Source organism: Mytilus trossulus, chromosome 10 (assembly GCF_036588685.1).
Source record: "Mytilus trossulus isolate FHL-02 chromosome 10, PNRI_Mtr1.1.1.hap1, whole genome shotgun sequence".
NCBI classification, from domain to species: Eukaryota; Metazoa; Mollusca; class Bivalvia; order Mytilida; family Mytilidae; genus Mytilus; species Mytilus trossulus.
Genome location: NC_086382.1, coordinates 70,267,175 through 70,290,262, shown reverse-complemented (window position 1 = coordinate 70,290,262; position 23,088 = coordinate 70,267,175). Strand labels below are relative to the sequence as shown.

Sequence of the window (23,088 nt, the reverse complement as noted above, 5' to 3'; positions counted from 1 at the left end):
ACTTTGCCCTCTAATTTTCATAGTACGTACTTTTTCCGTGTACCAAGTAACTACGCATAAAAGACCACAAGCTTAGATTCCATTGTATTGTATTCACGATATAAGAACACAAATTGCTACTGGCTTTTTTGAAATAAATTCTGTGTTCCGAATTAAATGTATAACTACTGTTTCGAATAATCAAAATCTGCATTAAAAAAAATACCAACATAATTACAGTCATTGTTTATACATTTATTTTGTTTGTGATATATTGAATTTACATAAAAAATATACAGAGTGATATGACAATGTCAGAGTTCATGTATGCATTATTTGTTCTCCTGTCTCACACATCTGTTTTTGTTTTGATTTCAAGTGATTCAGCAAATTGACAAATACATTTTGCTTTTGTTGCATGCCTTGTATTGTCTACATCATTGTCTAGTTTTTCATTCATATAGTCCATTAGGTAGGCGCTGGATAAATCCAACAGTCTATAGGTAGCCATCTCCTACAAACACGAAATAAAAAGTTAAGTCGGACATAAGTAAAACAAACACACAAGGACATATGTAACACAATTATACTGTCGTACATATGTAATGAACTATACAGTTGTTCGTATGCAATCCCTCCCTCCCTTTCATCCATTCATCCCTTCTTTTCTTCCGTCCTTCTTCCTTCCTTCATTTAATCATCATTCATTCATTCATTCATTTATTCAAATATACAGTCGTTGATTTGTCAAACAATCAGCCATTCGTACACATGTCAAACAACTATACCGTCGTGCATGTGTCAAACCATTATACAGTTATGCATATGTCAAACAACTATACAGCCGTAAATATGTCAAATAACTATACAGATGCGCATATGCCAAACAAATTCAGTCGTATAAAATAAACAATGACACAGACGTAAGAAAACAAACTTTAGGATTTTAAACATTTGGTAAAAACATGGAGAAAATGTCGTCAGAAGCTTTCCGATTTCAGATATTAATTACATATTTATTCAAAAATTATAAACTGGGCGTTTGAGACAATGAACTGGCATCTATATTGTACGATTGCATTAGAAGTTTAACTGTTTTATTTTCTAAAACATATGTCCTTATGTAAATAGATCAGTTTGTTTCCAACACGCGTGGAAATTAAAGCCAATGCGGAGGACATTGTTGCATTTAGATTTTAATAAAAGTGGTTGAATTATATATGTTTACGTATTACACTGTAAATACAAAGACGCTATAAAAAAATGCAAAACACAAACTTTTGTTTATTTTACAAACAGAATGTGAACACTTATTTGATCATATTTGTAATTAGTCTGAAATGATTTGTCAAAAGCACAAATCTTTGACTTTGCGCACAAAACACTTAGTATGTAAACTAATAAATTGACTGGTCACTTTTGTATACATGATAGCATCGGACCAATTCTTAATACCTGGTCCACGTGAAGTTTTTTTTTCTAGAATAATCTTCCACTGCTGGTCATTTTACGATAAACATTCATACCTGTTCATTATATGCTTCTGAATCTCCAGGTATATTATCTACAAGTGCCTCATCATCATCGTCATTCATATTAAGAGCAACCATTTCACGGGTTTGACTCTCTCGGATTCTTTTGTTGTGAAGTTCTGACGCCATATGATTCTACAAAATGTTTACTCTTTAACAGATTTTAATCGAAATTGCCAGTTTAGATGAACTGCTCCCATAAGATTTTACAATACTTTTTTATTATTTAGATATATTGTATTGAATACTTGTTTTTTAAGAAATCAATATTTATTTGTAGATCCGCTTTATAAAAACCATTGCAGTAAATTCAGCACTAATCAGATACTAACTTTGTTATCTATTAGTATCTGCTCGACCACTTTTCATAATGTTCAGTAATGATTACGGCTACTATAATTATTATAGAAATGTCATTTAGAAGTATGTCTAAGTGCAAAATAACAAACAAAGAGTTGCCATGAATGTGAATTAATGGTATTGAATTACCGACCGAAAAATAAAATCAACTCTTTTGTTTCGATTCAATAATTTCAATTGCCGATTTAGACTTTAACTTCATTAAACAATTGTTGAAAGAACATACATGTGAGCTGGCCAAAAAAACACATCTATATATTGATTTGGTGCCCCAATATCTCTGTAGCATGAGTTTGAATCCCGGCTGGGAAAGAAAAAAAACATTTGCTTCCGCAAATTTACAAATCTTACATTGTTGGAATGATACTTAGACGAATAAAAATGTGTTTTCAGTCTTGTATCACCATTAATGGTGATCCGATGGATACAATCTGTCGCAGAGTTGTTATTCGTTAAGACGTACTTATAACATAATTATGAATGTGATTGCATCATACATTTATTAGTAACATCCCCTACAGTAGAGAGTTCAGATGATCTGTAAAAATACCATCTTCATGCCTTATATTTTATGTGCTGTGTTACGACTCTAGATAAAATCTAACAAGGAGAGGTAACACCCGGCCACCGTAAGCTTTATTATTATTGTAGTGCCTAGATGGTCGAGTTGTCTAGCAAGTCGGGAAAAGTGCTAGGCGAATTGGTGCCACAAAATATTAGTAGCATGAGTTCAAATTCCGGCCAGGGAAGAACAAATCATTTGCTTCCGCATAATAACTAATCTGACATAATTGGGCTGAAGCATGTACTTAGACGAATTATATATTAGTAAATAAATATATGATACAAATCAAATTCAAAATGTGGAAGCAATGTTTGTGTAGGACGAGGCCCCTTCTAATGATGAAAATTCTGAATCAATGCATTTTAAAATCATAAGGAGATATAAATAAACATTTTCTATGTTTATTAAATTCGCGCAGAGTCAATACATAAAGTATAATACTCACTACGCATGTTGTCATGTCGAAGAAAACAAAACAAATCTGATATCAAGTTAAGGAATGTTATATGCATTGATATGTAATTTTTGTACATCACTTTCTTGTAGAGTTGGGTACCATTCTATCTTTCTCTGTTATGGTGGAAAACGTATAACAAGTTTTGAATAATGAGGTCTAGACAAATCCTTTTATCTCTCCGTTCCTTCGGGTAACAAACTATTATAATAACTGAGGGAAACACATTACTATAACAGGGATAAACCTTTATGACCCTGTTTATTGTAACTGTTAGTGGTCGAGTTATTATATATTGGTTTAGCACATGTTTAACATTTTATGCGGTTAATATACATTTAAAAATAGAAAAAAATTAAACTTATCATTAGAATCTAAAATTTCTAAAAGTTGAACAGTACAAGGACAAATATAAATGGATTTTTATAGTGCAACGAGATTTCACGAGACTGCATATGTTTCATTTTTATTACATCATTTGAGATGATCCTGGGGACACCTTATACAATCGGTGTTGTTGTAACATTATCAACATCTGATAGACACCTTTCATACTGGGCGACGTGTCATCCAGTGTAATATTGTTTATTTTACTAGTATTAATATTCATACTGTTAGGGTACATGACTAGTAGAAACCTGATATTGTTTTTCGTTAATTCATCTGTTAGATATTGAAAAAAAATTGAGGGCACACACAATTTTTGTGTTTGGAATGTTTTACAATTACGTTCGAATAAATATTTATTATGATAAAGAAATATACAAAACCGAAATTACTTTTAGCCTAAAAACTCATCGAAGATACCAGGGCGTAGTGTTTTAAAGCCAGACGCAGGTTGTGGCTAAAGTTATACAGTCTTCATCATTGACGCTCGAACCAAAAAGTTCGTTATGAAATATGTTAAAAGTTAAAAAATCAGAGAAAGAAAACAGATTTGCCCTTTAGGTACATGATGTAACTTCTATTGCAATATTCTATGTGTTTTATTTTTATTTTGTGTTAATATCTTAACCCTCTCTTTGAGTGTGTTTTTGTCATTTGCAGTTTTTGAATTGCAGTGGATACAGTAAATGTAGCTGTAGTTCTTTGTCTTTTATAAGTGACCATGACCTTATTTGGTAGAAGTCTTCTGTTTACCTCGCGCAAAGTGATTTTCATCTCACGTCGTCCCTGGGAATAAAAAAGATAATGAGTATATATAATATATATATCAGTATGGTACGACCAGAATAAATTACTTAAATGTTCCTGATAATGTGTTTGGCTTTATAATTATTTTTTTTGAGTGTCATTGATGGGTCTTATGTAGACGAAACGCGTGTCTGGCGTATTAAATTATAAGCCTGGTACCTTTGATAACTATTTATATTCATAGTGCACATCTCTTTCAAATTATATCATAATGTGTTAACATGCATAAATATTTTTTTAATAGTCTGTGAGTAGTTTTTTCCGTCTTGTCATATAGATACTTTCGTCTGATTTTCTTCTCAATATGCTATCTTGCCATGTTATGATATCTAGGCATCGTCTAGCCCAGCGCAAATACTCCTCATAAGTATTCCCGTATTAATCAGTATTAGTTTTAATCTTTAATAACTGATTTGGTTTTATCCGTTTTACTCTGCGGGATTGAGACATTTTTATTGGGTTCGAATTGCCCCAACCAATCAACATACGTTTACTATAGTTAGTAATATCTTCCAATCAGGTTGTAAGAAAACATTCAGTCCAAAGACTGTCCATCGTTCAACTATTACAAGACCGCTTTAGTGTCTCAACCTTCTTATTATACCTATTCCTTCAACAAAACAATATAAAATCATAGGTATGTTATAGGTCACCCAAAGATAAACACTTGATCTTTTTACACTACTGACTATCAAAATTAAACAATCGCACATTCAACCAATTTATATTGCTAGGTCCGCGAAATATCCCGCACTAAAGTTATAGAACTAATAAAAAAACATTGTGGTATTATTTTAGTGTTAAATAAGTCAAAAAAATAAATTCTGCCTCATGTATATTTTTGAGTGTTGATAAAATAAAACACAATACAGAACTAGTGTTGAGCATTCAAACATTTCAAAATGTCAACACGTAGTAGTTTGTGTTTTGTTTTGTTGTATAAATGTAGGTGCATAATTATATATATATATTTAAAGTTGGGGATCCTAAACAATAAATATGATAATACAAAACATATTGATAAGATGTACCATGTGGTAGTGGGCTGGGTATATATTAAACGTCTTGTCGTATTCTAATATTCAGTGAACGTTATATGTACCTTAACAATGATATCTTGACATGATGTTACAGATATCATACGCTCCAGAGAATACCATTTATGCAAAATGAATAATACCCACTCTTAACTAACGGCTGCACACTAATATATATCTATCAATACATTGAGATATATATTTTAACTCCTATCATGTAATATATAACTATAAATTCATTGACCTACCGTTTAATGAAAGCAATCCCTTCCCATTGTCCCACGACTATGGAAATAGGAACATTCATTTTGTGAATATCAAGATTGCTAGTAGAGCTGTCGAGATAGTTATTTGTCGACTGCACACATAAGCTTATCAATAATACTGTAAGTTGCTTAATAGTTATATTCAAGCAAGTAATTCTCTTCCAACCGTTTTTCAGGGCAGCCTTGAACTTTTACTTTATGCCGAGGGCCCCTCTGTGGCTTTACTTTATGCCGAGGGCCCCTCTGTGACTTTACAATGCTCCTTTACTTTTGGTTTCGACAGGTGCGTGTAGGGATTTTGTGTCATTTTTCATAGAGCATATCCCTTATATGCAATTTTGCCATATTTGGGGATACATAAACAAAAATAAATAATAACTTTTCATAAGATGACACTAAAATTATTAACTATAGGTTATCGCACGGCCTTCAACAATGAGCAAAGCCGATACCGCATAGTAAGCTATAAAAGCCCCGAAATGACATAACACAGTTGAAATTTTGTAAAAGTTGTTATTCATAAATAATACATACCCAATAATCCGAGCATCCACACATAGCTAACCACAGCACTACTAATGCAGGGATTGCCAACAGTATACAATGAGCCGTATAAAAAGAGCCTCCATTAAAAAAAGTAAATAAAATTCCGAAGGATAGTGTTGGGATGACAATAGTAAAAGCGAAACATATTGTCGGCCACCAAAGATTTCTACAATGTCGTCCTATAACCAGATGTTTTGACGAAATTGTCTTGATTACTTCGTTATACTGCTCAGAATTAACCTGTGGAGAGATTGGCATTTAGTTGTAACATGAAGTGTAATTTTTCATTGATCTTCGAGTTAGTTAACTTTGGTTATTTTAAGAGGAGTGCTATAGCTGGATGATTTTTAGTAATTACACTCGCCAGTCCCGACGAGTACATCACTTGTAATAGGGAAGGCAAATAATAGGAGCAAAGTCTAGACTTTAGCTCCAACTTCCATCTCTATCTTTAGTAAACAATGAAATCAATGACCATAAAATTTCATAATATTTTTATAAAAACAAAACGCATACACAAAGTAAATAAATTTAGTATTCACCTCAGAAACTAACAAAACTTTTGAATAGACTTATTAAGAAGGGATATATTTACGATACTGTTGTCAGTTCATTAAAGATTGCATATTTTGCCGTTAATTTTGATTCACTTATATGGTCTTTGCATCGGAACTAAACACATTTATTAAAAAAAAACAATTGTTGGCATGACACGGGTTATGTTCTTCTCATATATGTTATGATGGTATGATACTCAACCCCTAATGGGAACGATTGTGCCTGATGTTCATATGATGAAATCATCATCTTTCAGTCAGTTTTATTGAGGTCTGGAGCTGGCATGTCAGTTAACTGCTAGTAGTCTGTTGTTATTTATGTATTATTATTGTCATTTTGTTTATTTTCTTTAGTTACATCTTCTCTCATCAGACTCAGACTTCTCTTGAACTGCATTTTAATGTGCGTACTGTTATGCGTTTACTTTTCTACATTGGCTAGACGTATGGGGGAGGGTTGAGATCTCACAAACATGTTTAACCACGCCGCGTTTTTGCGCCTGTCCTAAGTCAGGAGTCTCTGGCCTTAGTTGGTCTTGTATTATTTTAATTTTGGTTTCTTGTGTGCAATTTGGAAATTAGTATGGCGTTCATTATCACTGAACTAGTATATATTTGTTTGTGGGCCAGCTGAAGGACGCCTCCGGGTGCGGGAATTTCTCGCTACATTGAAGACCTGTTGGTGACCTTCTGCTGTTGTTTTTCTTTGGTCGTGTTGTTGTCTCTTTGACCATCAGTTAAAGATATACCTGCACATAAGTGGGCTTGGGAGCTTAAGATAAATTAAGAAATCTCCCACAGCTTTGTTAGAGGTAAAATAAAAGGGCAAATGCGAAGACAGAAACACTATCACGACCTCAAACTGTCATGAAAAGATGATGAGGTATACGTCTATTTCCCAGTAAAGAAACCTGTGATGTCTCCAAAACTGACTAGCTTCTGGAAAGGTACTTTTAAAATTCTCGACAAGTATGGTGACCTTACATACAAAGTTGATTGTGGATACAGAGGGAAACCACAAGTCATACATGTTGACAGACTTAAAAAAAGAACAAACATACATTAAGGACAGAATCGGATTATAACACTTTTGTTCCGTTAGATACTGAAAATGATACAGCTGAAAACGACCAAATAGAGGCTCCTTATTCGCAAGACATTGCTGTTCGTGAGTCAACATTGCCTGAGGAAGAAACGCAAGAAAGTAGTCATGAAGGGCGCCGTCCAAGGCGAAAACCAGCTTGGATGGCAGATTACAATATTGTTAAATAGATTTTGTATATTTAACTGAATTAAAATGTGTATATTGTATTTCTATGTTGTAAAGTTAGTTTTAGACATGCGGGACGCATGTGTTTTTTGAGGCGTGGGTTATGTGATGATTTTGTATCTATAGTTAAATCGTTTATATTGGTTACAGTTCGACAGAAGCCTTATTGTATATATTTGTATAATACTTTAATAAACATAGAAAAGAGTAAGATGTCTTGCGGGTAAACTTTGGGTCAGATTATATGTAAAGGGGTGTTCCTTAGGAAACTCAGATACGAGTAGTGAGGCACTTTGTTAGAACTCCCCTCCCTCAAGAATGGTACAGCTACCATCTGGCTATATAAGCAGGAGAGAATCCTAGCTCAGGGTCGATTGTTAAAAGTCTTTGCAGATATAAGACCACGGTACGTTGATATTCGAGATCGCTCGCTCGTATATATTTAAATATGATTACTAAGTGTAATAAAGAACAGGATGGTGCCTGTTAGAAATACGGACTTGTACATTTACAAGTTGAACCGTATTGAACCGTAAAGGACAAGTGTGAGTCTGTGTGACCACCTTGTAAATTACATAATTGTACCGACGGAATAAAGACAAGTGTGTAAACTTGTAGGGTGCATTATTGTACCAGTAGGACAAGATTGTTCCTGACTCAGGACAAATTTGTAAGAGTACAAATTTGTACCAGTGTATATATTTTGAGTAGAATAGTTTATAGATAGTTTATTAAAGATTGCAAAGATCAGTTGTACATATTTTGGTTCATTGACGTTAATATTTAAATAAGGATTATTTGTTATATGTTTTGTAAATAGAGCAGTTTTTGATCCAGTAGCAAACTGATAACGGACACATTCTAAATTGAAATAGACACGCTTACCCTGTGTACACGTTACACATACTTTTGATTTTTAACCCTGTATGATAACATTGCCTATTTAAAATTTTAAAATTGTTTGTATGCACAGTAAACGACAAAGTTATGTGACGTATAAAAACTTCTGACGTCAGACACTCGAATCAATCAATGTATTCGTAGGTAGTAGATGTGTTTTTGTTTTGTTAAATTGTTCCTTTTGAAATTGTTATACGATGATGACTGATGTACCCATGTTTTGAATATTTTGTTTAACGCATCAATGTAAATAAACGGAATTTGATGAGACTGTCATAAAAGTGAGAGGGTTAGCGCTATATTAATCCACCATTTTCTACATTTGAAAATGCCTGTACCAAGTCCGGAATATGACAGTTCTAGTCCACTCGTTTTGTTATTTGATTTTGCCATGTGAATATGGACTTTCCGAATTGATTTTCCTCTAAGTTCAGTATTTTTGTGATTTTACTTTTTTTATAAGTCTTTCCACTTTTCGTGGAAAGACCTTTTGTTTTTCTTCTGATTATTTTTTTTTTGTCTGCCGTCTGAGATGCCTTTTTGTTTTACAACATATCAAATGAATGTTTGGTCGATGATGTTGTACAGAAATGGGGGTTTCAAAACTCACCCTGTGTGACCGAACACTTACTCTTATATAAGTTGTCTCCCCGCATTCCCTTTTTCTTGTTATCGCTATATCTCTAAAACCGTATAAGAGTTTTACAAACTGTTTTCGCCAAATTGTTTGTATAGTCTTGAGAATGATTTGTTTTATTTTGACTGGAGTGATCGGAAGACATCTTATGGGAGTTGTTTCCCTTTGAAAATTTAAGATAGACTATATCTTGGATCAATTCATATGGTATAAATCGTAGAGGACTACAGTCTTTTAATATGAAGTCCTTGGTTCATTTGAAGGAAATTGAGGTCAAGGTCAAAGGTCAATGTCATGTTATAAACTTTGAATTTTGCTTGTTACTGTTATTTAAAAGAAACTGTTTCAGTTAATGATATGATGTGTTTGCCAAATTGCAGTTTACAATAAGGCGCAACTTCAACCTATTTCAGTCAAAGTGTTTTGGTAAACCCTTATAGGAGTTTTCTCCCCTTATATATTTGAAATCATTATTTCTTTAAACCATACAAGTGATTGACCTCGGGCCCTCCGATTTGAGTTCGCTGACCTATGACCCTGAATTTGAGGTCAAGGTTGAATGTCAAGGTCATATTCTAAATTTTGGATTTTGCTTGTAATCGTTATTCAAAAGAAATTGTAACAGTTAATATGATGTGTTTGCCAAATTACTGTTTACAATAAGGGACAACTTCAACCCATTTCAGTCGAAGTGTTTCGGTCAATCCTTATGTGAGTTTTCTCCCCTTTTGTATTTGAAATCGGTATTTCTCCACAACCATACAAGTGATTGACCTGGGGTCTTTTGATTTGAGATCCCTGACCTATGTCCTTGAAATTAAGGTCAAGGTCAAATGTCAACTTGACGTTCTAGATTTTGACGTTTGCTTTAAATTCTTTCTTGTTCATTGTAGACAATTAAGTCTTCTGCATATACCTATTAACCTTATTTTTTTTATATCAGTTTGAGGTACCAAATTACAAAGAGTGACATTTTCTAACATCTTTTTTTTTAAAATTCATTCTTAATATCGAGGTGGAAAGACCTTCAATTGTTCTCTGAAGAATTGGTTTTTAATCTATTTATTAATGTGTTCATTATGTCATATACATTATAAATCACATATTACCCCTGGAGTGTTTTAATTTAGGCATGTGATGAAATGTAGGAAATGACTTTTTAGTGCCTCATACTTACACTTTGTGCCAAATGAGCTACAAAGGTCAAAGTCAGGTCAAATGTTTGGGCAGAAACATCAGGGGTAAAAGGAAAACGACAAACAGAAAATGTCATATAACAGTTCACAATATACTGCAAGGAAATCACATTGATTAAACAGAGTAATCACTGCTCAAAACAAAATGTGATCTCAGAGTAAGCGTCCCTAGTTGCACCTATTTCGTCGATCATGACAAGAACAAATCATTGTCAATAACGTATATGTTCAAAAACAGAACGGGAATGGTTATGCAGGTTTTGTTTTACAGATATATACCTTCATTGGTGCTATACTAAGAGATTCTGGCACATACTTCCACCTAAAAACCGGTCCTCTACAACTGATATGACTTGTCTCTTCGTGAAGGAGGTCTAGGTTTCGATTTCGGTTCACTGTAAGTATAGAAATACATATGCAAATGAGAAATAAAGAACGTTCAAAAGAGATTATCATTATATTTAGTAGATCATTAAGTTTAATTTGATTTTTGTTTTCATGTTATTTATTCACTTTTGTATACCTTATTTACATCAAAATGACTAAAAAAACGGCTAAGAAAAAATTCGCCAACTTTGCAATTTTATTTGTTTAAAGCTATGACGTAATACTAGTATAAACAATAGCTGGTTCAATTCAGTTAAGTATTTCAGGCACAAGAATGATGGTTTTATGGGAATTCATGTTAAGCGCTTTAAAACATTTCGGTTTTAATGAATCATTTATATCATGGGTGGAAACTTTAAATAAGGGAATACAAACATGTGTAATAAATAATGGATGGGTATCTGAGATTTTTGAAAACTCCAGAGGAATCCGTCAAGGATGCACTTTATCTGCTTTACTTTTTTTTTGTCAGTAGAAATTATGACTTTGACGACAAAACCCCGACATCAAAGGTATTCGAATTACAGTAACTATTGATAAAAAAACACATAACATAAAAATATCTCAATTGGCGGATGATACAACTCTTTTTTGTAGTTCAAAAACCGACATATCAAATGCTATGAATATAATAGAAACGTTTGGTTCTTTCTCAGGCCTGAGATTAAATCGTAGTAAAACAGAAGGAATATGGATAGGGGCGCTTAAACATAGTAAAGATAAAATTGGGGGAATACGCTGGACAGACAAACCAGTTAAAGCCTTAGGGATTTATTTTGGTCACAACACAAACGAATATGAGAAGTTAAATTGGGAACCTAAAATTGATAAAATGAAATCCTTACTGAAGGCATGGAAAAAAAGAAAATTAACAACAATTGGAAATTTTTTAATTATAAAATCTTTGATCTTACCTAAATTTACATTTTTAGCTACTTCGTGTATTGTTCCAAACAAATACATAAAAGAGATTGAAAGCTGCTGTTTTAAATATATTTGGGAAGGAAAAAATGACAAAGTAAAAAGAAATACACTTATTGGCGATTATCAAAAAGGGGGGGGGGGGGTAAAAATGGTTGATTTTGATAGCTATTTTACATCACTGAAAGCTTCATGGGTTTCCTAATTTAATTCAACCACTATGCCGAACTGGAAGATTATTCCTACCAAATATTTCAACAATCTGGGAAAAAATTGTCTTGTCTTTAACATGAATTTAGATAATATTAAATCACTAAAAGAATTTGAAAATATACCAGACTTTTATTTACACGTCATTTCAAGCTGGGTGAAAATAGGGGGAGGTTTTACAAAATGTAAAGATCATTTTTTCAAATATAAGATAACAGAGTATTTGGTGAAATAGTTACGTGAAACATTATAACAAAAGTTTGTTCTTTCAAAACTGGGTAGCAAGTGGTTTGATTTATATCAACGACATACTTGATCGTGAGGGAAAGTTATCAGAGGGTTTTATTTTAGAAAAATTAAGCAATAAGTCTAATTGGATTGCAGAGTTAACAATATTAAAATCTTCCATCCCAAAGGAATGGCAGCAAGTTCTAATTAAAGAAAACTCTATAAAGAGTAAAATCAGTATTAATAAGGATAATTTGAGATGGGGAAATAAACAAATACAAGCACAAGATATCTATAATAAAATGTTATATAATAGTCTAGTAGATCAAAAAAATACACAGCCGATTGGTATCAATATTTGGACAAGCAATTTAAAGCTAGATAGCAAGCCAAATATGTCATTCGTAAACGATTTTATATTTAAATTTTTAAAAGAGAATAAGATGAAAATGTTTAGATGGAAACTGCTAAATTATATTATTACCACAAAGCAATTACTATTTAAATGGAAAATTTCTACTAATAGTAAATGTAATTTTTGTCAAACAGAAGAGGAAGATTACTTTCATTTCTTTATAACATGTTCTTTTTTAAAAGAATTTTGGGATAAAGTGGAACATCTTCTTGCACAACTCAATTTTAAAAGTAAGATATCAGTTAAACAATTAATATTTGGATACAAAATACATGTATCAGATAAGGGTTATTATGGTTTTAACTATTTTTTGACAGTTTTAGGTTTTTGCGTTTTTTTCAAGTCATACTATGTTTCAGAGCAAAAATTGAAATATATAGATGTGTATGAATTGTTTATTAAGGAATTAAGAAGGATTATGAATGAAAGCAAAATAATTTCTCAAAATGTATTTTTCATAAATTTGAAGAAATTGATTTAATAGAATAAGTTAAATATATTGTAATAGTTTATGTAATATTGTTTATTATATTCTGAGTATGTTCCTGGCAACTTTGAAGTTTTTTCACAGGAATACTCCACTGGCGCTTGGACAGTGAAGTTTAATTGTAACAAGATATCTTTAGAATAAATAATTTATTTGTTGTTAAAAAAAAAAGAATGATGGTTTTATTATTTTTAACATTTTAAAAACAAATTTCGTGGCTTCATTAAACAATTATAAATACTGTTGCAAAAATGTACAACTATAATTACGTTCATGTTTGTTTTCCGATATGCAACTCCATTTTTTCAATTTCGCCAAACAAACAAAAAACTGTTGATAACCATTAGCGTCATGGTCAGTAATGGAAAATAAAAGTAACATTACAATCAAATATGATGTTTCAAAGTTTTGATATTAGAAAAACATACAAAATTCATCACAATTGAAACATGGCAGCTTCCAAAATCAGTTTGGCAATTAATTTCGAACAAATTTTACCGGGGCTGATTTAGTGGCACCATTACTATGTCCCTTTCGTTGTCTTTAAAAAAAAATCCTTTCAAAACTGAACTATTAAAAAAAAGCAGGCATTTTATAAGATTTAAAAAAACTACATGCAATGAAATTTTGATATGAAAAGCGGGCAAAAATGTTATGGACAGTACATGGGTATATCTAGATGATTCCGAATATCTGACAAGTGTAGCGAACATTCTTATGAGAACGACCCGACAGTAATATAGGTAGCATATTAAACTGCATTTTCATTGGTCAATTACAATTATATTACCTGCATTTTTTACTCGGTTTAATGCTAATTCATGGTTATATTGCTCCCCTGAAATACATATATGTTCATAAAATATTGCTTCCCTGAAATACATATATGTTCATAAAATTAATATATAAATTAGTCACATAAAAAATATACGTTCAATAATTTCCATCATAGATAGTGTACCCTGTATATATATATGTACTGGTAGATTTAAAATGTTATTCGAAACACCCATAGAGAGCTGCGAGTCAAGATACAGTGGACTCAATAGAGATGTGAAGGTTCGTGGTGTAGTTGTTAAGGTCAATGGTTGTACTGCTGCAGGGCCTATGTTCAATTCAGACTCGTGGCGCTTGAAATTTCATTACATCGTTTTAAACGAACCATGAAGTCGCACCACCCTTCCCCTGGAAATTGAAACGTTTTCTGACGTACTGGACGTATTGATATGTTTTGGGGTTTTTTCTTTTGTAGTTGATAATATATACAACGTGTCTTATGAATTGGTGTTGGTAGTTGTCTCATAATATAGACCCTTAAACTAATGTATCTAGAAGATAAAACAGCAAAATCTACTAGCAATTCTAACATTTATATTGTGTGCATCTTTGATCAGTATTCATGATAACATTTAAATATTGTGTGTTTCTTTGATCAGTATTCATGATATTTCTTTTGTTTTCCTATTATATAATGATATTAAAATAGTTTATGTTTTTGTAAAAAAAAAGAGAAGGGAAACAGGAGTATGTACTACCTACAGTTTTGTACTGCAGTTAAGATATAATACCTTCTAACTCAATGGCTGATGCAAGCTTAGGAAGCCATACGTTCATATCTCCAGTGCCATTTATGTAGGTAAATGGTTTAAGATAGCCAGGTATCTCACATTCCTCCTTTAAAACTGGGATGATGACATTTTCTTTCATTTCAGCTAGCAACTTTAGTATAGCAAACTCTACTTCAAATTGACACCAAAAACTCTGATTATAGTCTTCCGTTATAACACATAGTGTTTTCACAGAATTCAATATTGCATATTCTATGTTTTCTCTTATTTTTCTTCCTGGTATAAAATCAGTTGAATGTTCAAAACACTTAAAATTGTAATCATTTTGTAAGTGTTGTATTACTGTTTCTACCCAGGATCTGTCACTTTCACTGTAGGATATAAACACGTGGAACTTCTTGCCATCAGGAAGTGGTCTGCTATCGATTGGGCGTTGTTCTTTTTCCTGAAGTTCTGCAGCCATTTTGTTCGAACTATATTAGAAAATTATGAGGAGATATATTGGTTATACTGCATCAATATCTGATTAAAGGGTAGAACATAACATTTTTTTGTTGACCTTATATGGGAAACCCTTTTACTACAAACACAAACTATACTTTTTACATGGCAAATCATGAAGTTTAAGTTGAAGTCGTATGATCCTTCAATTCTAACGAAAGAGATGAATTATTGTATATACTTGAACCTGTTGAATATACTTTAACTTAAAAATACACGTGTACAAAGACTTAATTTCAGAAGAAAATCCCTTTTTATAAGACGATCTTTGGACCTGTACTGCTAAGGAAAAGTTAAATCACAAAAATACTGAACTCCGAGATAAATTCAAAACAGAAAGTCTCTAATCAAATGGCAAAATCAAAAGCTCAAACACATCAAACGAATGGATAACAACTAAATCATTGTCTTCTCGTTCTCGTATTCGTAAACAGCTTTTCCGTATGCAGTGACCTCAAAAACGACATCCTTCGTTACACATCTGGAAATCACATAGCTCAAGTTCGAAGGGAATAAAATGCTATGCAGAGTGCAGTATGATACGACCGCAGAGGTCGTAACCAGAACATTTGTAGCAAGCAGGGACAACAATCAAGCTTGGTTCAACTCTGAATTTGGATTGTGATTAAGTATTTGACACATCATAGGTTTCTGACAAAGAGTGAATGTAGTCTTAGAACTTAAACACTTGAATTTGGAGATATTCTTATTATGGTCCAATATCCAATTTCCAAAATCACAGTTAGATTCAGTATAGCGAATTAAGAACCCCAAGAATTCAGTTTTTGATGAAATAAAACAAAGTGTAATTTTGGACTCTTTAAACCTTAATGTAGACCGATTTGATATCGCTCTGCCAAAAAATATATTCTAAAAATCCTTGATCCGCCCCTGAAGCTTGCATTTAAATTGTTTTTCTATACAAACTACCTTTGCACAACTCGGAACTATAACTAAAATACTTAAAGTAACCCCAATTTTGACTCTGAGTCGAGTCTAATTTTACTTGAAGCTTTACTAACAATACATCTCGAATTGTAACATGAACTTTGACACTAGCTCTTTGACAATCCTCGAAGCCTCGCTCGATTTTTTACTCAAACATGAATTCTAACTGTAATTCAACATACAACTAGAGGCTTTCAAGAACCTCTGTCGCTCACCTGTATCTACTAAGGTTTTGAAAATCATGTAAAATAAGGTTAAAATCATAATAAATAGTATTACATGTAGATACCCACATAATGAATTATGCAACGGTTTGGTTTAAAATGGTCCAGTAATTATATTTAAAACAGGTTATCCCATTGTAGTCTTGCAATAGTTTCTAAAGACCCTTATCCTTATTTACATTAGTTTTCAAGTTGTGAACATTTGAAATCGCTTTTTTATTACAATTTTACAATTTTCCCGCTCTTAAGTACACCCCCCCCCCCCCCCCCCCCCATTTTTCGTTTTTTAGCAGTGACAACCATCTTGGTTGGATGACTGGTTTATCGTATCAATTTTTAATTAAAATACTCTATTGAAAGTTGTGACTAAGGCCGTGTTTCTCATCAAACGCCGTGTACAGTAAACACGTTTACATTTGGTTATTTGGTTTAATGAAACAGTACACTAGTTTCACATTAAATTTGTTCACATAACTGCACCTTGTTTAGTTACCTGTACATAAAATTTGTTCACACTTGTAAACTATATCTATCTATCTTCTATAATACTAAAATTACGAGGTCCAATTTGTCAGCCGTCATCACGTAAAAACGACGAATCACAGAATTCAACTTTATATATAACTAATATAGTACAAAGGTGTAGATTAAAAATTACACCACTCCAGGCCCTTTTGTTTTCCACGTAATTACCGTATCACCATGCGGTCTGATTAGTCAGAGGCTAAACGTCAGGTTCGGGTAAAAATGTTAACGGTATTTCATTGGTTATAAATACTATTTAATGGCTGCTACGTGGCTGCTTCCGGAATGATTCTGGGGGAAATGAAGGTCATATTAACGTCTGATTGGCTATAAATGAGTGGCATGCATTATGTGTTCAACGCGTCCGTAAGTGGGGTCGGATTGAAAACATGATACTATGTTATAGGTACATATTATGATAAAGTGTTCATTTGCCATTGTGATTAGTTATGATGATTATTCACGCAACACTGTCAATTTGGTGCATATTATATAACCATGTGATAATGTGATGATTTAATCTTGAAATAATGTTGCTTTTTTGGTAAGAAGCTGTACATTTGTGTATTATTGATATTCTCTAAAAATAGAACAGTTATGTGTATAATTAACACTTTAAACTGCGTATTAAAACGGTTGAATGATTGAGATACTTTTCATTTTGTGTTAGATTTCTTCGTAAGCTTAGCTATTAAATAGTAAATACACAAAACGTATTCTCTATGTATAAAATTAATAACCATGAATTTTTCATTGCTTGGACATATTGATTAGAAAATATTTAAATCACGGAATTTACCGAAGATGTAATTTCGTTTCCCACGCTTTCATCGCTTCAATGATTTCTGATGTAAATAAACAAACCCGACGATACTGAATAGAAGAATACAAAACTTACAAGGTAGGCAATATGGTTTCTTATGTGCAAAGAACCCTACACCAAGCATCACGGTATTGTTATTGGTATGGGTTTCAGTGCACTATAGGATACTATAGTGTCAGCTGTTGAAAATTATATAATTAAGCTTTTTACAATGCACAGCTCTACCTCTATATTTGACAATGACCCCTAAGGCAATCATTTATACGATCCTTCAAACCCAAAAAACATGCACACAGTGAACTCCCAAAAAGATGTTCGCATGTGGGGTAGTCCAAATAATTATGACGTCTTGAAAGAAAGCTATTATAATGTTTTTCTTTGACGCCTTACTTGGTAGTCAAATAATTTAGACTAGCTAGCATGTGGGGTAGACAGTTTGATGATCTTTGACTTTGATGTACCCGGCCACGTCCACTTGTATTTTTTGTCCATCTGATGAGTTAAGCCTTTTTCAACTGATTTTTATAGTTCGTTCTTATGTTGTACTGTTATACCACTGTCCCAGGTTAGGGGAGGGTTGGGGTCCCGCTAACATGTTTAACCCCGCCACATTATTCATGTATGTGCCTGTCCCAAGTCAGGAGCCTGTAATTCCGTGTTGGTCGTTTGTTTATGTGTTACATATTTTGTTTTTACATAAATCAGAATCTGGGTCTGTTCGCGCACATTCATGTTCGCATCCACTCATGTTCGCCCCTTCTCACTATAGCACCCTACATGTTGGTACCCAAAAGTCTGTTCGCACCTGACATGTTCGCGTCCAATTTTAATTGGTTTTGGGTTTAATAACTTTGTAATCTAGTTTTGGCAAGTAGTATTCTTATAAGTATAGTTGTTTTCGTTGTCTCAAAATAAAGTGAGACAGCATTTTTTATTGTGTTGAATAAATCGGAATTATGTTTAAGATAGTGTATTGGCAATTTTTTTTTTATTCCTTTCTAAATAAAGTGTGATTCTGTCAACCTTTTGTTTTGTGTTGAATAACTCTTAATCATGTTTTAATCAGTGTATTGCTATCACTTTGTTTCATTGACTTGTTTCAAAATGGAGTAAGATTCTGACTACTTCTTTTTTGTGTGTTGAATAAATTTTAACATGTTTGATCATGTTTTGGTTATAATCATGATAATAGTGTATTGCTATATTTTATTGTTTCATTGTTTCAGATCAAAGGGACCAAGCTGGTAATAACAATTATCTTTTGTGTTTTTCATTTAAAATCTACAATCTTTTAAAATTTACTCATACCAAGCTATAAATACATGAAATACAAATTGTTCAGTATTTACACGAAAAAAATTAAAAACAACAATCATGATTTTCCAATTATTCAACTGGGTTGAATTAAAATTTGGCGCGAACGGACCTTGGGTGCGGGGTGCGAAAGTATATTGGGCACGAACGGACCTGAAACCCATAAATAAGGCCGTTAGTTTTCTCGTTTGAATTGTTTTACATTGTCTTACATGTACATGTATCTGGGCCTTTTATAGCTGACTATGGGGTATGGGCTTTGCTCATTGTTGAAGGCCATGCGGTGCCCTATAGTTGTTAATTTTTGTATCATTTTGGTCTTTTGTGGATAGTTGTCTCATTGGCAATCATACCACACCTTCTTTTTTATAATATCGTACATGATGATTTATTCTCTGGAGTTGTCAGAGGCCGATTTAGACAGGTTGGGCTCAAGTCATGAAACATGGGGTGGTCCCAGGTTTATGGGAAAAACACGTTTTACTGGGGTCGAAAAAAAACACAAAATGGGAATCACTTGTAGTAGGCCCCCCTTACCCCCCCCACCCCAAGTCTGATTTCAATTTATTCACATCATCAGGTCTTACACTAAGAATTTTTTTTGTAATTTACATTACTATTTGGTTGATTATTTAGGGAATCACTGAAGCATAACATGGAATATTTGTGATGTACATGTACAATTTGTAATGGCGGACATTTACATATTGTAGCAATAGGTTTATTCAAAGAAAAATAATAAAAAACCAACTCAATGGATAAAAGCATACTAGTAAGTCAATTTTTTTTTTGCGTTTCACACAGCATCTGCCATGTCTGCATAGAGTGATGAGATATAAATGAGGAGATCAATCATTGGTTTTAGAAGTCAAGAATTTTTATGTCTACAGTACTTATTTAGGGAGATACATGTAACATAACATTTATCTTGTCATTATACCTGTACGCACAGTGTTCTTCATCAAAACTATCACACTGATTTTAAATCATTTTAGGAAAGCACTGTGTAAGCAAACATTTCAGAAGGGAAAAACTCTTTTATAGGCTGACCGTAATAGTCTGTATATTATCTGAAAAAGCTTAGTTCTTGTCAACTTTCTTATTATTTCAAACATTTTAATAGATGTCTCCCAAATTTTGTGTATTTCTATTGTTGTTTTTTTTCAAAGTCATTTTCATTAATTTTACAACCAGGCCCAGAAATACATGTATGTGGTTACCTTTAATACAGCTGATTTAGAGAAAGGCAACCTGGCTTTACCTCTATCAAAGGCTATATTTATTGTTAATGCAGACATTTTACCTGTTCAACACCAAATGCTGTCAAGTTTGGGGCCCCGGGCCATGGTTCTTTTTTTCATAATTCATCTTACTTGTACATATTCTTTGAATTTGTTTGCTTATTTGTTATATGATCTATCTATGCATATCTATCTATATACCACATTTTCATGGTCCCACAAAAATGTTTAAAATGTATACATTTTACTTTTTTCTAGCTTCTCTCATGTGATAGCAGTACCTTTTTGGTCACTATTTATGTGTTGCGTTTAAATATGAATTGTAACACTTTACAGTGACTGAACAGGTAAAACAAATACTTCTCAAGAAATAGAAAAAAGAAGACTACTGGGAACAGCACCAGACTACATGTATGTATGAATAAAAACTCAGATTGGAATAGCATGGAGGACATGTTACTTCCTTGTGAATAAGCAAGGAAAGCTTTGATAATAAGTGTAGTGCCTTTTTTTTTTTAATTTACTAGATTTTTCATTCGTTTTCTATGCAAATTTCGACATGATTTGTCATAAATGCTAATCTAACTTTTCTGAAACTTTCAGTGGTGGAACCAGAAATGTTCATAAGCGGGCGCCCACTGATTGCCTAAGAAGGAGCCAACTCCAGTCATGCTTCAGTGATTCCCCATAAAAAAAAAGCAAATTTTTCCTACAAAATGGGGTGGCCCAGGCACCCTGAAAAGAACCCTCTAAACCCCACCTCTGACTTTAATTTAATATTACAAGTGTTTCATTCACCAAAATACAGGTGTGTTTCTGTCATAAATATCATGCACAATTTTATGAATTAAAAGGAAAGATGAACCACATGTGCATACCTAGCAAGTTTTCAAAATGCCCATGGCTGGTATACTCCTAAAAAAACCTCAAATACAATGTAATGTTGTCTTTTGGCTTCTTCATACTACTATAAGCCTCAAGTCATTGTAAAATTAATTGGTTTTTTTTTAATTGTGGACATGATTGCTCTTTAAAGATTTCAATTTGAGAGCCTTCATGAAAGAAATCCTCCAAAAATAATGACAGTTGGCAGGAATGCATGTGGTGTACCTGCACATGACAATTGCAAACTGATCCATTTATTTTATCACAACCAATCAACTGATCATGCTGATACTGATTATCAGAGAGTACACATCAAATGAAAAATCACAAATAACTGATATATATTATCAGATATTACAGAATTAATTATATTTTAAATTTGGAGTTAGTTCGGTAAGGGCCATATTTGGCCCCAATTATAAAGTTCATAGTTTCAAGACAATAAATGTTTTAAATTGCCTTAAAGACGTGTTAGAAAGTTAAACAGAACTGTTTTTGTCAAAGTTTCGTTCTAACACGTTGATTTTTACATTAAAAACAGGTCTAAATAAGGGATTTTGTGAAATTTGACAAAATCAGCTAGATTTCAACCAAATTAAGGACCAGGAAACATAGAGTGCAGGCCTCGACAAGCTTAAGATTCAAATAAGACATGTAAAATGTCTTCACAAACATTAGTTTAAAAGATCTTTGATGTCGACGTATGCGCTCTATGTTTCCTGTCCAATAATTGATGGAAATTCACCCATTTTCATTGATTTTTTCTTGAAAAATCAATATGAGTACAACTTGTGACGTCATAATGAAACGCAGAAACGTAAAATTTTCAACAAAATGGTTTATATCCTAGCTTGTCAATGTATCAGCTATAATTCATCGTGATATTGTTTGATAAATCCGAATTTGAAATTTTGCTAAAAAAGGGGGCCATTTTAGGACCTTATCGAACATACTCCTTTATTACAAAAAAATGTGTTCTCAATGTTGTAGAAAGATATAACTGGATCTCATATAAGTACCAAAGACAATTGTCTATCAAAGTCACAATTTATAAAAGTAAACTATTAAAGGTTGTAGTTTGGTCTTCAACGCAAAGCCTAGTTCACACCAAACAGCAATTTTATATAGTCCATATCAATAATGACAATAAACATGAACAGGTATAGCTTACTTATAATCCTGACTATATGTATTACATGAACTGGTTGCCATCAGAAATGAAAATATAAATATTCAAACTAACAAAATCCTGATTACATGTGCAACCATAAATAGAGCGCTAAAGGCTAATACTAATATGAAGCTCTCATCTATAGAATTTCAAAACACAATTGTCAAGATTACAAACAACAGCGCGATATATAAAAAAAAATATAAGAAGACAGGTGACAACATGTTAAAGAAAATTATTTGCATTTAATATTTCATTCATATTTCCATTACCACAAAACATCTTTTTCCAGTATTACTATATCTGGAAATTAGTAAAAACAACACGTAAAGTGTACCGTCAAAACTAATTGCTTCTTCAAAGACAAAAGTCGGATAAGATATTAATCAGTGATTCACTTCTATATGTATAAGATGTAACATTCTCAAATTTGAAAGGGAAGGGCTTCTGTTGTAGTCCATTTCGTGAAGTAGTAATCCTCAAAAGTACATGTGGGTTATATGCTATTTTTATCAAGTTGATTATAGGCACAAAATGCATTTTATTATTATATAATTCCCCATTTCCATTCTCAATTTTATTAAGTCTCCTTCCATTATAAGGCAATATAGGAAAGGTGTACTGACATAAGTAGTCTCTAAACACATTAGCTCCATGGAGCTTTCGTTAGTAGAAGCCATATTAACTATGTGTATCAGTGAGAAAAATGTAAAAGCATAAAAATATAGTATATACCAATACACATAA

General features: G+C 32.6%; 1 protein-coding gene across 3 annotated transcripts in view; it reads right to left on the bottom strand.

The window, feature by feature from the left end:
• Nucleotides 1–218: 218 nt before the first annotated feature.
• LOC134688447 (uncharacterized) overlaps nt 219–23,088 on the bottom strand; it is a 30,237-nt gene continuing 7,367 nt past the window's right edge. For all 3 annotated transcript variants that reach the window (XM_063549167.1, XM_063549169.1, XM_063549168.1), the window contains exons 2-9: nt 14,710–15,182; nt 13,932–13,979; nt 10,773–10,888; nt 5,922–6,173; nt 3,959–4,063; nt 2,882–2,917; nt 1,506–1,646; nt 219–493 (exon numbers count right to left, since the gene is read on the bottom strand). In XM_063549167.1, coding sequence (XP_063405237.1) covers nt 329–493; nt 1,506–1,646; nt 2,882–2,917; nt 3,959–4,063; nt 5,922–6,173; nt 10,773–10,888; nt 13,932–13,979; nt 14,710–15,182 — 1,336 coding nt within the window. In that variant the 3' untranslated portion in view covers nt 219–328. The remainder of the gene's footprint in view (nt 494–1,505; nt 1,647–2,881; nt 2,918–3,958; nt 4,064–5,921; nt 6,174–10,772; nt 10,889–13,931; nt 13,980–14,709; nt 15,183–23,088) is intronic.